The sequence below is a fragment of the Plecotus auritus genome (genome assembly GCF_963455305.1).
Source record: "Plecotus auritus genome assembly, chromosome: 6".
In the NCBI taxonomy this organism is placed as follows: Eukaryota; Metazoa; Chordata; class Mammalia; order Chiroptera; family Vespertilionidae; genus Plecotus; species Plecotus auritus.
The window spans coordinates 147,371,284-147,386,444 of NC_137773.1; the positions used below are offsets into that span (position 1 = coordinate 147,371,284).

The following is a 15,161-nucleotide window of genomic DNA, read 5'->3' on the forward strand; positions in this document are numbered from 1 at the left end:
AGTCTCATCATTTCCCCTCTCCCAATAACTGTATTATGAATATACCAGAGAATAAAGCTAACTCTTTATTCTTCTGATTTTATGGAACGAAGTCAAAACAGTTTTCCTTTATCAAAGAGACAAGTGGGGGCTGTTTCTGCAAAACAGCTCTTAATTTGAAATACCTTTCATTCCTATGTAAATGGTCCCAAGGATCATAGTAAAATTGTCCAGTGAAGGCAGCTATTCTTCACCTTACAGAAAGCAAGTTTGTCAATAATTCTGTATCTTTACCCAAAAGCCAATGTGATAGATGGCACTGCAAAACAACTGCCAAATCAGGAATAAAAAAGATAACTCAAAATCACTGAAATTCGTGGTTTCTAGCACTATTTTAAAATTCTTAATGGCTTGGCTAAGTGGATAGCGCATCAACCTGTGGACTTCGATTCTGGTCAAGGGCATATGCCTGGGTTGCTCGATCCCCAGTAGGGGGAGTGCAGAAGGCAGCCTTTCAATGATTCTCTCTCATCACTGATGTTCCTATCTCTCTCCCTCTCCCTTTCTCTCTGAAATCAATAAAAATATATTTTTAAAAAATTGAGAATGAAGAGAATAGGAAGGCTAGATCTCCAAATGAAATAAAAGGGATCCAACATGAAGATGATTCTAATTCTTGGTAAAACTTAAAAAGACTTCTTGAGCACTTATTGTCTAAATTCAGGTGGCATTCTTTCCTTAAACAGACAGCAGGATGTCTGGAAACACAATAAGCATCTCCCATTCTTCACACATTGCCAGTAAAGATTAGGAAGTTCATGCTAATTCATTTATTTTAGGGCCATCTCCAGACATATATATACCCTATGCTTTTTGGTGCTTTGTAGAGTAAACTAATGGCAGACTTTAAAATATGCTGATCAGATTTTACTTAGCATGTATTAATAAAAACCAATAGATGGCCAGGCCGAGATGGCTCAGTGATTGAGCATCAGCCTATAATAGAGAGATCACAGTGCAATTCCCAGTTGGGCACATGCCTGGGTAGCGGGCTCGATCCCGGGTGTGGGGCATGCAGGAGGCAGTGATCGATGATTCTCTTCTCATCACTGATGTTTCTATCTCTTTCTCCCTCTCCCTTCCTCTCTCTGAAATCAATAAAAACATATTTAAAATAAAATAAAATAAAAACCAAGAGAAGCCAAATTTGTGCTTAGAGGATAGTTGCCTTAAAACTTCACAGAAAACTCTTTTCTAACTATTGACAGTTGTCCATGTAAAGAGAAAATCAATACACAGCTTGAGTCCAACAAAATACTTATAGTCATCAAGAACAGAACAAAATTAAGGAATATCCAGAGTTGGAATACACTATACAGTTCTAATAGTTGCTTGTCAAAAAGGCATAATAGTAAAGAAGGCAATTAAAATTAGTAAGTGCCTCAGCTGTCCATATTAGCCTACATTGCGTTTCAAAAGCATTTCATTACCTTGCCTCGGTCAAATAATTACAAAGTAATCAAAGTAAAATACAATCATCTTCTTAACAGGGTCTTTCACAAAGCATACATTTTCATTTTAAGTCCAGTTATCAACTGAAAAAAGAATAGGTTATGCCTTTGGTATTATGTCTAAGAATTCTTCACCAAGCCCAAGGTTTTGCAGATTTTCTCCTGTTTTATTTTCCCTAAAAGTTTTATTTTGTTTTACAATTAAATCTACGATACATTTTGAATTACTTTTTGTATGACGCGTGAGGTTGAGATAAAAATTCATTTTTAAGCTATGGTTAAAAGGATAAAAAGCTAAGTAACAGGCTGGGAGAAAATATTTGCAAAGCACCTGACAAAGGACTCGTACCTAGAATATGTAGAGAAATTTCAAAACTCAGCAGGCAAAAAAACAGTCCAATTAGAAAGTGGGCAAAAGGACACGAAGAAATATTTCACTGAAATATTTAATTCATATTGTAATAAAATATGGAAGGCAAATAAATAATAAAGATATTTTTTACACAATCATTATGGAAATGTAAATTAAGGCCATAATAAGATATCACTACATATCTATTAAAAGAGCTAGCCGGATGGCTCAGTTGGTTGAGCTGCCACCCAGGCACCTAGAAGACGAGGTTCGAACCTGGGTTGCAAGCTCAATCCCCGGTAGGGGGCATATAGGAGGCAGCTGATCAATGTTTCTATCCCTCTCCCTTCCTTTCTCTACAGTCAATAAAAACATATTTTTTAAAAATAATGACAATATCAAATACTGGTGAGGGTGCAGAGAAACTGGTCTCTCAGACATCATGGGTGGGAATGTAAAATGGTAGAGCCACTCTAAAAAAGTTTGTTGGTTTCTTTCAGAACTAAATCATACAATGCAGCAATTGCACTCTTGGACATTTATCTCAGGGATACCAAAAGTTATGTCTTATTATGGTTGCAAGATGCCCTTCAGCAATAACCATCAGAAAACTAAGTAAGGTTTCATTACTTGCAAGGTCATGAGATGGGGGGTGGGAAGCACACGTGCACATGGGTCTGGGGTTCTGCTTTTATTGGAGCTGAGGCTGGGAGCCTAGGGTTTCATTGGCTCACTCTTTATTCATGAATTTAAAATACAAAAACCGGTATTGTCTGGGCTCCGGCGGCGGCGACGGCGGCAGTCGGTGCTGCGGGAGCAGCGGGTGCAGCGGTCGGTGGGAGCGAGGGCGAGGGCGGGAGCGGCCAAGACTATGGCTGGAGGCAAAGCTGGTAAGGACAGTGGGAAGGCCAAGGCTAAGGCAGTGTCTCGCTCACAGAGAGCTGGGCTAGTTTCCCGTGGGCCGCATCCACAGACATTTGAAGACTCGCACCACAAGCCACGGAAGGGTCGGCGCCACCGCGGCCGTGTACAGGGCCGCAATCCTGGAGTACCTCACTGCTGAGGTGCTGGAGCTGGCAGGCAACGCCTCCAAGGACCTCAAAGTGAAGCGCATCACTCCCCGCCACCTACAGCTCGCGATCCGTGGGGATGAAGAGTTGGACTCTCATCAAGGCCACCATAGCTGGGGTGGTGTGATTCCCTCACATCCATAAGTCTCTGATTGGAAAGAAGGGTCAGCAGAAAACTGCTTAGAGAATTGTTTTAACTCTCTTCCTCCCTATCATTGTACTGTAACTAGGACAGAAGAAATATTGGGGATATATGGAATTTTAAAAAGTTAAATGGAACAGCATAGACAATTACTGTAGACATGGTAAGAGAAACATTTTTACATTCTTAGACTCGAAGTTTGATAAAAGTATCTTTTCACGTGGCAACAGTTGTATGTTGATTGGCTGGCTTTCTCCCATGTATTTTATACAAAAATGGAATTGATAAACCATTTTTTACAAAAATAATTTGTCTCAAATCTGTTCTGTTTGTGATGTGTTGGAAATATTTTACTCATATGAAATATTTAAATTGGTCATGTACTCAATCTTATTTTTTTCTATATTCAGAATAATCTTAAAATAGAATCCGGGAATATAGCTTTACCATGATTGATACCATTATTATTTTGAGTCTTAGATGCTACCCATTTCTAGTGTGCACAGTTTTTACGTACTACCAAAGAAAGAAAAACTGCCCATTAACCATGATATACCATTGATAGTGAGATGCATACCAGTTTCAGAAATGTTAGAATATGAAAACGTGCACTTAAAATTGTTGAACTAGGACAGCGGAACTATTTGATTAACTGTATGGCAGGCCCTGTGCTAAGTGCTTTACTGACCCAGAAACTTTATTACCCCCACTTTAAATATGTGGAACCTGAGGCCCACAGAAATTAAATGGTTTGCCAGAAAACATTGGTTTAGTACAGTGGTCGGCAAACTCATTAGTCAACAGAGCGGCAAACCGTGGCTCGCGAGCCGAATGTGGCTCGTGAGTCGCAGTTTGCCGACTACTGGTTTAGTAGATAGAAATGGCAGAGCTGGGATACAAACTTAGATTGCATGACTTCAGAGCCCACACTCTTACCTAGATTTGAAGTTAAATTTATCAGAGTTTTCCACTTTGGGCTTAAAATTCAAATTTTTAGTGGTCTTTTATTGATACAGTAACATTCAGTAATTTGTACATTTTTAAACTTATTTTTCTTTGTCAGTTTCTAAGTAACTTGTAAATTTTATATAATGTACCAATTAGTGGTACTTCAGAAAGTATTTTCTGCCTAGAAGTCCTAAACAAAAAACATAGGGTAGCCCTAACCGGTTTGGCTCAGTGGATAGAGCGTCGGCCTGTGGACTGAGGGTCCCGGGTTCGATTCTGGTCAAGGGCATGTACCTTGGTTGCGGGCACATCCCCAATAGGGGGTGTGCAGGAGGCAGCTGATCGATGTTTCTCTCTCATTGATGTTTCTAACTCTCTATCCCTCTCCCTTCCTCTCTGTAAAAATCAATAAAATATATTTAAAAAATACAATACAATACAATACAAAAACCGAACCTAAAGCTTGGAAAGAGTAAAAACAAGCAACTCAAAGGTTTGGTTATTGAGATCAACTAAAATATCTAAAATAAAGGCACTCAGTGGAGGGACGTGGTCTGTGTCTCTTTATCTAGTCCTGCAGCTAGCAATGTTTATTGGAAACTAGAGGCCCAGTACATGAAATTCGTGCGTGTGTAGGGTACCTAGGCCTGGGCAGTGATCAGGGCTTTCCAGCTGCCGGCAGGGGCCACCCTTCCCTGGCTGCTGGCTTCATTCTGCACCGCCCCCTGGTGGTCAGCACACATCATAGTGAGCAATGGAACTCCCGATGGAACTCCCAATCGAACTCCCAAGGGGACACTTTGCGTATTAGCCTTTTATATATATATATAGAAGAAGATAGGCATCCTTGAAGTGGGTACCTCTTTGAAGTGGATGCCTCAGCAATCAAAGCGTAAGTCAGGCACTTACATTACAAAAGAAAAAAATTATCAAAGTTTACTCTGCAAAGGTCTAACAGGTGAATGATTAAACAAACCATGATACATCCATACTAAGAAGTACTACTTAGCAATAAAAAGGAACAAACTATTGATACACACAACAACTTGGGCAGATCTCAAGGGTACTGTGTTGTGTGACAAAGCCAATCTCAAAAGTCACATACTATAGGACTCCATTTATGTAACATTAAAAAAATTACAAAGTTAGAGACATAAAGAAACTATTGGTTGCCAGGGGTTAGATAGTGGGGAAGAGGGAGTAGGTAGGTATGACTACAAAGAGGTTGCATAGGGAAGATCTCTGTGATTATAAGACTAATTCCGTATCTTGACTGTGGTGGTGATTACACAAATATACACATGTGATAAAATGGTAAAGACCTGTACACATACCAATATCAATTTCCTGGCTAAATGTAACCAATGGGGGAAACTGGATAATCTGTACACAGGAATCTATCTGTACTATCTTTGCAACTTACCGTGAATACATAATTATTTCAAAATAAAGTTTTAAAAAACGCAATGTTAAATCATCCAAAAGTTTGCGAAACATGAGAGAATTTATAAATTTGTTGAAAAGGGTGATATAATGCTAAGTGAAAACCAAAGAGTGTTATGGGTGATCATGGTGCAGCCTAGAAAGAGCTGAAGAGTTTTTTCAACCCCCCCAAACAAATAGTTCAAACATTTATTGAGTACCTAGTATATGCAAGATAGTATTGTAAACAGTACTAGGATTAAGAAAAAGAAATTAATTTACTAAGAAGATAAAATAGAATAACTATTAAAGGCACAGGGCTTCTGCAAAAGCAGTTCCCTTTGCCTGGAATGTTCTTCTATTTTTCTAGTTTGTTCTTACCCATCTTTGAACTCAGCTCATTGTCATTTCTTCAAGGAGACCCTCCCTAACTCTCCTCACTGCCCTCCACATTAGATCAGATTTCTCTACTACATGCTTGTAACAGCGCCCTATATTTTTCATCCATAACACCAACAGCCATTCACAAAGAACTGTGTGTGATGACTTGATAACTATTTCCCCCATTAGATTAAAATCTCCAAAAGGGCAGCAACAGATCTGTGTAGCTCACCACTGTATTCCCAAACCCAACAATCATGCCTGGAAAATGACAAAAGCTAAAAGTATATCACATGAATAAATCTATACAAAGCTATAATTCATATGTACAAACGATCAGGCAGACAATTAGTTTCTGGGATTTAGAAGAACCCTAGATCACTTCACCTTGAGAAAGCCAGTTTATATGGTATACAAAGTTCACGTAAAAGTATAAACAATCTTATACCCAAAGCTGAAAATGAAATGTCAGCCCTTCGGCAATAAAAACCCAATAAAGCCCGGCTGACATGGCTCAGTGGTTGAGTGCTGACTTATGAACCAGGAGGTTATGGTTCAATTCCTGGTCAGGGCATATGCCCAGGTTGTGGGCTTGGTCCCCAGTGTGGGGTGTGCAGGAAGCAGCCGATCAATGGTTCTCTCTCATCATTGATGTTTCTGTCTCTCTCCCTCTCCCTTCCTCTCTGATATCTATATATATATACACTACCAAATATATATATATATATATATATATATATATATATATATATATATATACACACACACACACACATACATACATTCCACTAAAAAATTGAAGCAGGGATGTGGCATGTCCAATGTGTTCTATAGAAAACTTAATGTGGAGAATGAATTTGAACTGAGAAGATAAGACAATAGAGACAGTAAAAATATTTGAGAGAACACTGTAGTAATGCAGGCACAAAATGAAAGGGTGACCATGGGAACAGACAGATGTGAGAAACACTAAGAATAAAGAGCCACCAAAACTTAAGAACTAATTATATATAGGGGCATGAAACGGGAAAGAGTCCGAGATAATTCAAGGGGTTTATAGTGAGTGATCAGTTAAAGATTGTATCATTCATAGAAATGGGAAATCATGACCAAGTCTTCTCAGGGGATGGAATGTGCTTAGTTGGAAGTGATGGGTAACATCCACACAATTAAAGATGTGAGACCAGATGGAGAAAAATCAAGGCTGGCAATGTATATAATATGAGCTGATTACAGTTAAGGTTACAAGAGTGAATAAGATCTCTCAAAGGGGAGAAGGTAAAAAAGGCCTTAATAAAAATCCTTTAAAACCATTTGATTTGCGCCGAAACCGGTTTGGCTCAGTGGATGGAGCGTCGGCCTGCGGACTGAAGGGTCCCGGGTTCGATTCCGGTCAAGGGCATGTACCTGGGTTGCGGGCACATCCCCATTGGGAGGTGTGCAGGAGGCAGCTGGTCGATGTTTCTCTCTCATCGATGTTTCTAACTCTCTATCCCTCTCCCTTCCTCTCTATAAAATATCAATAAAATATATTTTAAAAAAAAAAACCCATTTGATTTGCCCCTTGCTTGAATTATGTTTATCAAGCTACAGAGTCATTCAGACTGAACTCCCTACGGGCATGTTTGCTCTCATCCTTGCATTCTCTCAAGTATATATTACAGGTGCAGAATAAGTAGCCTATTAAGGGAATCAATTATTTTAAAGATACTTTCTGATTAATATTTCCTGTTCCACCACTTTATATTTCAAAAGGTGGTGTCCTAGGTAGTGCTTTGAAAGGAACAGTCTTCACTTGAGTATAATCAGTGAGTTTAGACAGTTTAAGTCATTTATCGGAAGATCTGATTTCCCAAGCCTCTAAGAAAGTTCGGGGAGAGGGGAAAAAGTACTGAGCCAGAGAAACCAGACTTTGAGACTGTGAAAATCTTTTTTTTTTTTTAAAGCTCCCAGTGAGACTAGGACTAAAGCAAATCCCCACAAGAAGTAGGGAACATATCTTAATAAAAACTTGAAAAAAAAAAAAAAGAAGTAGGGAACATTCTTCAAAAAGGTTTTGAATAAAATTAATGAGAAACTATTTACTGAGGGAGTGAAATAAAAAATTTCAATTGTATGCACTATATAAGTTGGCAATGTACAAAATGTAAAGAAGTTTTCGGGTGAAATGAAAGATAAATGAGATAATAAAAGGGAACTGAGAACAGTGTAGAGACATACTTTCTTAAAAACATGAGGGGAAAGTCATTGGCCTGCTCTCCCACAAAACATTTCCTGGATATTCCAGTCAAAGGTGGAGTAATGGGCTAATCTGATTCAATACTTAGGCGAACAGTATTTCCCAGTTGCAGTTTAAAAATAAGAAAAAGGACTACTAAAATGGATTAGGGGAGAAACTTGTAGACAGCCCCAAATTAAATTATCAAGGTTGCAGTACACCAAAATGCTCTAATCCTGAATCATAAGCAAATGTCCTAAGTCCGTGGTCAGCAAACTGCGGCTCGCGAGCCACATGCGGCTCTTTGGCCCCTTGAGGGTGGCTCTTCCACAAAATACCACGGCCTGGGCGAGTCTATTTTGAAGAAGTGGTGTTAGAAGAAGTTTAAGTTTAAAAATTTGGCTCTCAAAAGAAATTTCAATCCTTGTACTGTTGATATTTGGCTCTGTTGACTAATGAGTTTGCCGACCACTGTCCTAGGTGCTTCGGGAGAGCTGAGTGTGTTTGTGGGAGAAGTCGGGGAAGAGAAAAGAAACCGGTTGGAGTCAGAGACTCCAGGAACCTGACAAGTCATCTATAATCCAACTACCCTCTCAATATCAGACTGACTTCCACAAGTCTAAAAGATGGCCAACCAGTGTACACCGGCTTGTTTCCAGAGACAGCAAATGGACTATCGATAAACGGACCATTCAGAATTAGACGGATCTAATTTTTTGCAAAATCCTTTGAAGTTATCGCCCAGTAACTTTCACCTCTGGCCCTGGATCTCTCACGAGCAACACCAGGAAAGCCCTGTTTTGTAAAACAACCACCACCACCACCACCACCAGGTATTACTTCCTGGCATGTCAATATGTTCCCTTCTTTCAATAATAGGAAAATTGGATCTTCCTTCTTTTTCTAGATTTGAGTCCCCTTAAAGGAAAAAGAAATGCCAGGCACAAGTAAGTTCCTTTAGACTCAGGGCTGCAACCTCCGGAGTAGAGAAAAGGGGCTTAAGTTAACTGCACACACTAGACGTTGCAACTGATAGGAAACCCCCATTGCCAAGAAGCAAGCTCCAGCCAGTGCCCGGGTGCTGGGACGCGACAGAAGCCACACAGACCTGGCTTGGCAGCTCTGAGGGTGTGGAGAACAAGAAGCGCGCACCTCTTCTTGCCTAAGCCGCGGGGGGCAGGGTGGGCGCACCTTCCCGGGCCGCCGGCACGCCCCGCACCTTAGGGCAGAGCCCCCGGCCCCGGAGAAGCGGCACCGCTCAGTGAAACGCTGGCAAATCCCAAGCCGCGCCCGTCCGCCCAACCACCCCGCCCGCTGGATACCGTACCGAGAACCTGCACCGGTGGGAGCTCCGGGAGTTGGAGACGTCTCTGGCTCGGCCTGGGTCCGTCTAACACACCCGCCTACCCTCCCTCACTCCCCCGCGCAAAGCAGAGTCGGGGGTGACCCCAGGGGGTGGTGCTCAAGAGGCGCACGGCATTTGGGGTGAATGCTGCGCGCCGGGCCCGAGCTCCCAGGCTGGCGGCGGCGGCGGGTCACTCACCGAGAGGACGCTCATGCGGATTGGGGTCTCCAACAGGCACGCCATCTTGAGCCTTCCCACCCGGCTGCAGCGGACGCCGGCGCGGGGGCCGGCACTTTCGACAGCAAAGTATTGGGTCAACCACAGGTACTTATACGGAACGTCAGGCAGGTAGACGAGAATGGACCACGCTCTAGACACTGCGGGAGGACGGCCAGGGCCCGCAGAAGGAAGAACAAAAGGATACCGCACTAGGGGCCTCCTTACGAATCGTCCGCTGAGAAACAGCAGCTACTCTTAGCCTGGGTTAGAGGTGGGAGCGGACGGCAGTCCCCGCATGCGCACAGAGTATCTGCGGGCCCCACCTGCCGCGCGCGGGGGGCGGAGCCTCGGGGGCGGGGTCTCGCTTCGCCGCTACTAGCCTCGCGGACCGATTGGTAGAAATGAGTTCGCGTATTCATCTACCTAAGCACTAGTGTGTGAACCCACTTCTATCATTTGAAGCACATTTATCGCACTCCTTCTTTGCACCAAACTTGTAGCGTCGCTATCTCTATTTTACAGGTGGGGAAACCGTGATCTCAGTTCGTGGCCTTCAGCCACCCAATAAGTTGCACAATCTGACGCTGTAGTGTGACCGGCTTTACCTGGCATTGTCTTGCCTTACCCACCTATTCCGGTGCTGTGTTTAGAGATACTCGAGTCAACGTCTGGGTTTAATCCTTGCTGCTTCATTTACCGGCTGTATTACCTGGGCAAGTTACTTAACCTCCTTTAAGTCAGTTTTCTCTTCTGTTAAAAAAGGGTTTGAGGCCCTGACCCGTTTGGCTCAGTGGATAGAGCGTCGGCCTGCGGACTGAAGGGTCCCAGGTTCGATTCCAGTCAAGGGCATGTACCTTGGTTGCAGGCACATCCCCAGTAGGGAGTGTGCAGGAGGCACCTGATCGATGTTTCTAGCTCTCTATCCCTCTCCCTTCCTCTCTGTAAAAAAAATCAATAAAATATATTTTTTTTAAAAAAGCGTTTGAGGATGGAGAATGTAAAGCTCTTAAAACATGCCTGGAATGTAGAAAGCGTTATATATGTTAGTATTTCTCCAGCCTCTGGGTCAAGTAGGAAAAAAGGGCGACAAATATCTGACTAATTCACACTAAAACCCTCTGATAACTGAAGCCAAATGAAAATATGGTTCTAACTACAGTGGCTCTGATTGATGAACTCACCTCTCCCACTTCGTGTGTGTGTGTGTGTGTGTGTGTGTGTGTGTGTGTGTGTGTGCTGGTAACCAGAAAGGTTTTCACAGGACGTTGCAATGAGCCTGTTCTGTGACTTGTTCTTCCATTTCTATAAGCCACTCTCTAACTCAGGCTGTTATTACTTCTCCCCTGGACTACAGCGATAGCCTTCCACCTGATCTTGGAGCCTCCACCCGCTCCTTCACTTTGCTCCTTACTGCTTTTCTATCTCCCCCTATACTTGGCTTCTAAACTTATTGTAGCATTAACCATCCTTGCTTATGGATCTATGTGTCCCTAAAAAACTGTTGAGTTTCTGGAAAGCAGGAATTTTGTTTTAGATTTTCCTTCCGCTACAACACTATTTCTCAAACTTTAGCAATCTGCATACCATTCCCACGATCTTTGCCAATCTGCACCCAGGTATTATTATTCACTCAATATCTTTCTAGAGCTAATTTCAAATCATTAAATAATTTTAGCCTCATCCTAAACCGTAATACTCTGTAAAATCAAGTTTATTGTACTCTTTATTTTTATTCTAGTACGCATTAACATAATAACTACAAAGTTTAGAAGTCCATCCATGTATCACCTAAAATCATGTCATGTATTGCATACTCAACAGCATAAAAATAACCATTACTCAGCTCATACAGGGGCATCGGTTGATTTTTCAGTTGATATTTGCATGGTATAGAGTTGTGATAGCTGTGTTTGATCCGCACTTTATCTGTTAGTTCAAGCCATACATCCTCCAGGAAGCCCTTTCCCCAAGCTTAGGTCAGGTGACCCCTCCCTCATGTCTTTCTTCACCCTTCTGTTTTTGCCAATAACACAGCATTTCTAACGATATATTGTAATAATTGTTTACTTGTTGGTTTCCCCTTTATACATGATATGGCAGGCACTAGGAATTTTATCTTCTATGTATCTTGTCTCACTATGTACCTTAGAATACTCAGTAAATGTTTACTGAATGAATTTTTGGCTTAGTTTAGGTGCCACAAAAGGCAGATCCTGGGACAATGATTTGGATACTGATAGTTTGAGAAAAGTTTCCAAGGAACCGAATTGATGGGTCAGGGAGAGTGAGAAAAGAAAGAAGAAAAAGTCAATATAAGCATCCATTATTAAAGTCATGTTTATTTCTTTAAGACCTCTGAGAAACATGCAGAATGACCCCCTTGGTATCCATCTTGAGGTTGAAGCATTTATTTTCATTTGCATCCTATACAACCTGGTTGAGGTTTTCTCCGGGGCTATTAGAACTCCCTATCATTCTGAATTGTACTTGTGCACAGAGTAGATAGGACTTCCTTACTTGATGTAGAAAAGCAGAATCTGTAGGTAGATGTGTTTCACAAAGGAGAAGCGAAGATAATTTATGCAGTTTAAATCTGATCTTTTCACCCTTTTCCATTCAAGAATGGAATCTGGAAGTCATAAAACTTATAAAGGAGAAACATTGTGTATCTGTGTCTGTGTGTATGTTTTCTGATGAAATCAGAAAGTCCAGTGAAATGTCTGACAAGTTTAAGATTCAGAGGCTAGAGACACTACACAGAACTCTTTTTATCCTTCTATGATGATGTTTGCTTCTGTTCAGTTCTATCACCGCTGAGGGCTCTCTCCAGAGTTTTCCTAAGTGTGCTGCCATCTGGTGGTGGTAGGTGTCATAATCACCAAGTTCAATTACAAGATCCTGATAGCAAGAATGGATGTTTTTCCTGATGTTTGTAACATTTTATACACTCACTTGAAAACTCATTGCCCAGAAATTTCCATAGCTCACTCCCCTATTCATGAAGGTTTCTGCTCAATATGTCACCATATCATAATGGTCTTCCAGAACCATCTATATTTATTCATTAAGTACCCTACTACCCTCACCATGACATTTCCTACCCACTTAATCTGCGCTATTTTCAAACATCTATCTTTTAAACACAGTTCTTACTCTCTGTGTCATTTATTTTTCTCCAACTCTTGTTTAGCTAGATTTTACTGTCAAATCTCCTCCTCCTCCTCCTCCTGCTTCTTCTTTTTTTTCCAAAAAATGGCCCGTGGGTATTGTATCCCTGGATTATTTTTTTTAATGGTTGAAAACAGGTGCTTGTCCACTTTTTCTTGAACATATCTTGGCTAATACCACATACAGGAAAACAGGACACATTCTAGGTATTTTAAGCAAAAAGATTAGAACATTGTTGGAAGAACTAAAGATGCAAAGTTCTTCCAACTTTGGGAGGGAGAATTTTACTTGAGATCAGCAAAAACAGCAAGTTCACACCACTGAGGGAGCCTAGGGTGCTGAGCTGCCACAGTCATTGCCAAAGCCAGAAGAGAAAAGAAATCTTTCTTCTACCTTCTACTCTCTGGCGAGAAAAAAATTATGAGATATTCTAAATTAAAAAACACCACCACACAGTTGCCTGAGAATAAAAAACAACAACACACAGTTGCCTGAGAGTGAAGAGATAGCCTGTTAATAGCTGTGGACCAGCTCTGATAATTCCTGTAATCCCAGGAGCCCCTGCTTCTTATTTACACATGACCTTTCCAATCTGCTGCCCACAGTGAATCCACAGGAGTGGACACTTCTTTGAGGACCCTGTTGCACCTACTCCAGAACTAGCTCCATTTCACTTTCTCCCATCCCTTTTGTCTATAGCTAATGCAACTCCTTTCAGAAAGGCTTACATCTTTCTGCCCCTACTTCATGTATTAAAGCACTTGCAAAATTCTGGGACAAAAGGCATGTCTTTCCTGCCTAACCATTTTATGGGTAGCTTAGACTTTATGCTCCAAGATGAATTTTTTTTTCTAGCAATGGTCTAATAAACCCTTTCTTTTAAAATGACTTTCAGCCTTGGAAACTAATTTTTGTTGTTGTTTAACATCTTACAAAAAGTGTTTCTCATTTGCAAAACCTAATTCAGACCTCAGCTGGCAAAGGGTGTTTAAGAAATACATAGTTTGAAAATTGCTGGGCTATACCATCTAGGTTTGTGAAACATCTATGAAGTTCACCCAGACAAAAATTGCCTAATAATGCGTTTCTCAGAATGTATCCCTCCCGGTTAAGGAGTGTATGGCTGTATTGTCATTTCTATGAAGTTTAAAAACAAGCAAAGCTGATCGATGGTGATAGAGGTTAGAATAGTGCTTTCCTTTCATAGTAAGGAACTTGAGAGGAAGCACAAGGGAATCTTTTGAAATGCTGGAAACAATTTATATTTTGAGATCGGTGGTGGTTATATGTTTTTTTAAAAATATATTTTATTGATTTTTCACAGAGAGGAAGGGAGAGGGATAGAGAGTTAGAAACATCCATGAGAGAGAAACATCAATCAGCTGCCTCCTGCACACCCCCTACTGGGGATGTGCCTGCAACCAAGGTACATGCCCTTGACTGGAATCAAACCTGGGACCTTTCAGTCCACAGGCTGACGCTCTATCCACTGAGCCAAACCCATTAGGGACGCTTCCTGCACTGAGACCCCCACTTGGCCAGCGTGCTGGTGCGCAAGGGCCCCTACTCGGGAAAGGTGGAGATTGTCTTGTTGGATCACGGGCTCTATCAGGCGCTCACGGAAGAGTCCGCCCGGACTACTGCCACCTCCGGCAGTCGCTGTTCTGGACGGACATGGAGAAGGTGAAGAAGTATTGCCAGCGTCTGGGAGCTGGCGACCTCTACCCCTTGCTTGCCTGCATGCTGACAGCCCGCTCGTGGAACTCGGTCAACAGGGCATCAGCCAAGCTCCAGTCACCGCTACTGAGAACAATGAGATCTGTAACAACGCGGCCACCTACCTCCCCCAGATCAGCCAGTTCCTGCCACGCCAGATGCTGCTCATCTTCAAGACCAATGACCTACTGCGAGGCATCGAGGCTACCCTGAGCACTGCGCCAGCTCCAGCTCCTTAATCAACATGTCACGTTGCTGCGTCAGAGCGCTGGCCACGCACAAGAAGAACACCTGTTCATTCTTCAGAAGGACCCAGATCTCCTTCAGTGAGACCTTTAGCCTGTGGCAGATCAGCCTTCATGAACTCATTCTGCCTGCGAAGGGGCTGAGGCTGGCCAGCTGGGCCTTGGCCCTGCTTTTGCTGGCTGTTGCCTGCTCCACACCGAGTGGACTTTCTATCCCCTTCCCTTTTTCGGTGTGACTCCATGGTGGGCACGGGGTCTTTCCACTCAGCCTTTACGCATGTCTTTTACCAGTTGCCCTGTTTCTGCCACATGGTGGCCTGGAGTCCCGAGGTCACTGTCTGGAATTCCTGTCCCACCATAGCCCTGTCTGAACCACTAGCTGACCATGCAGTAGTTTTTCTCCTTATCCAGGGAGAGGGCACACAGTCTGCTTTCTGACTCCGGG

General features: G+C 42.3%; 1 protein-coding gene and 2 pseudogenes across 8 annotated transcripts in view; 2 read left to right on the forward strand and 1 right to left on the reverse strand.

Annotated features, from left to right (window-relative positions):
* Positions 1–9,860, reverse strand: part of ARMC8 (armadillo repeat containing 8) — a 91,979-nt gene extending 82,119 nt beyond the window's left edge. For 2 of the 6 annotated variants that reach the window (XM_080672037.1, XM_080672038.1), the window contains exon 1: positions 9,567–9,860. In XM_080672037.1, coding sequence (XP_080528163.1) covers positions 9,567–9,611 — 45 coding nt within the window. In that variant the 5' untranslated portion in view covers positions 9,612–9,860. Of the gene's footprint in view, positions 1–9,350; positions 9,476–9,566 lie in introns of those variants that run through there. The other 4 variants (XM_080672039.1, XM_080672040.1, XM_080672041.1 and 1 more) reach the window with 4 other exon arrangements.
* On the forward strand, positions 2,714–3,096 carry LOC308249935 (histone H2A.V-like; annotated as a pseudogene). Its single transcript has one exon. The product of its transcript is annotated as a histone H2A.V-like (transcript).
* A 2,979-nt stretch (positions 9,861–12,839) lies between the features above and the next one.
* Positions 12,840–15,154, forward strand: LOC308251855 (aarF domain-containing protein kinase 1-like; annotated as a pseudogene). Its single transcript has 2 exons — positions 12,840–12,850; positions 14,298–15,154. The product of its transcript is annotated as an aarF domain-containing protein kinase 1-like (transcript).
* Positions 15,155–15,161: the final 7 nt, after the last annotated feature.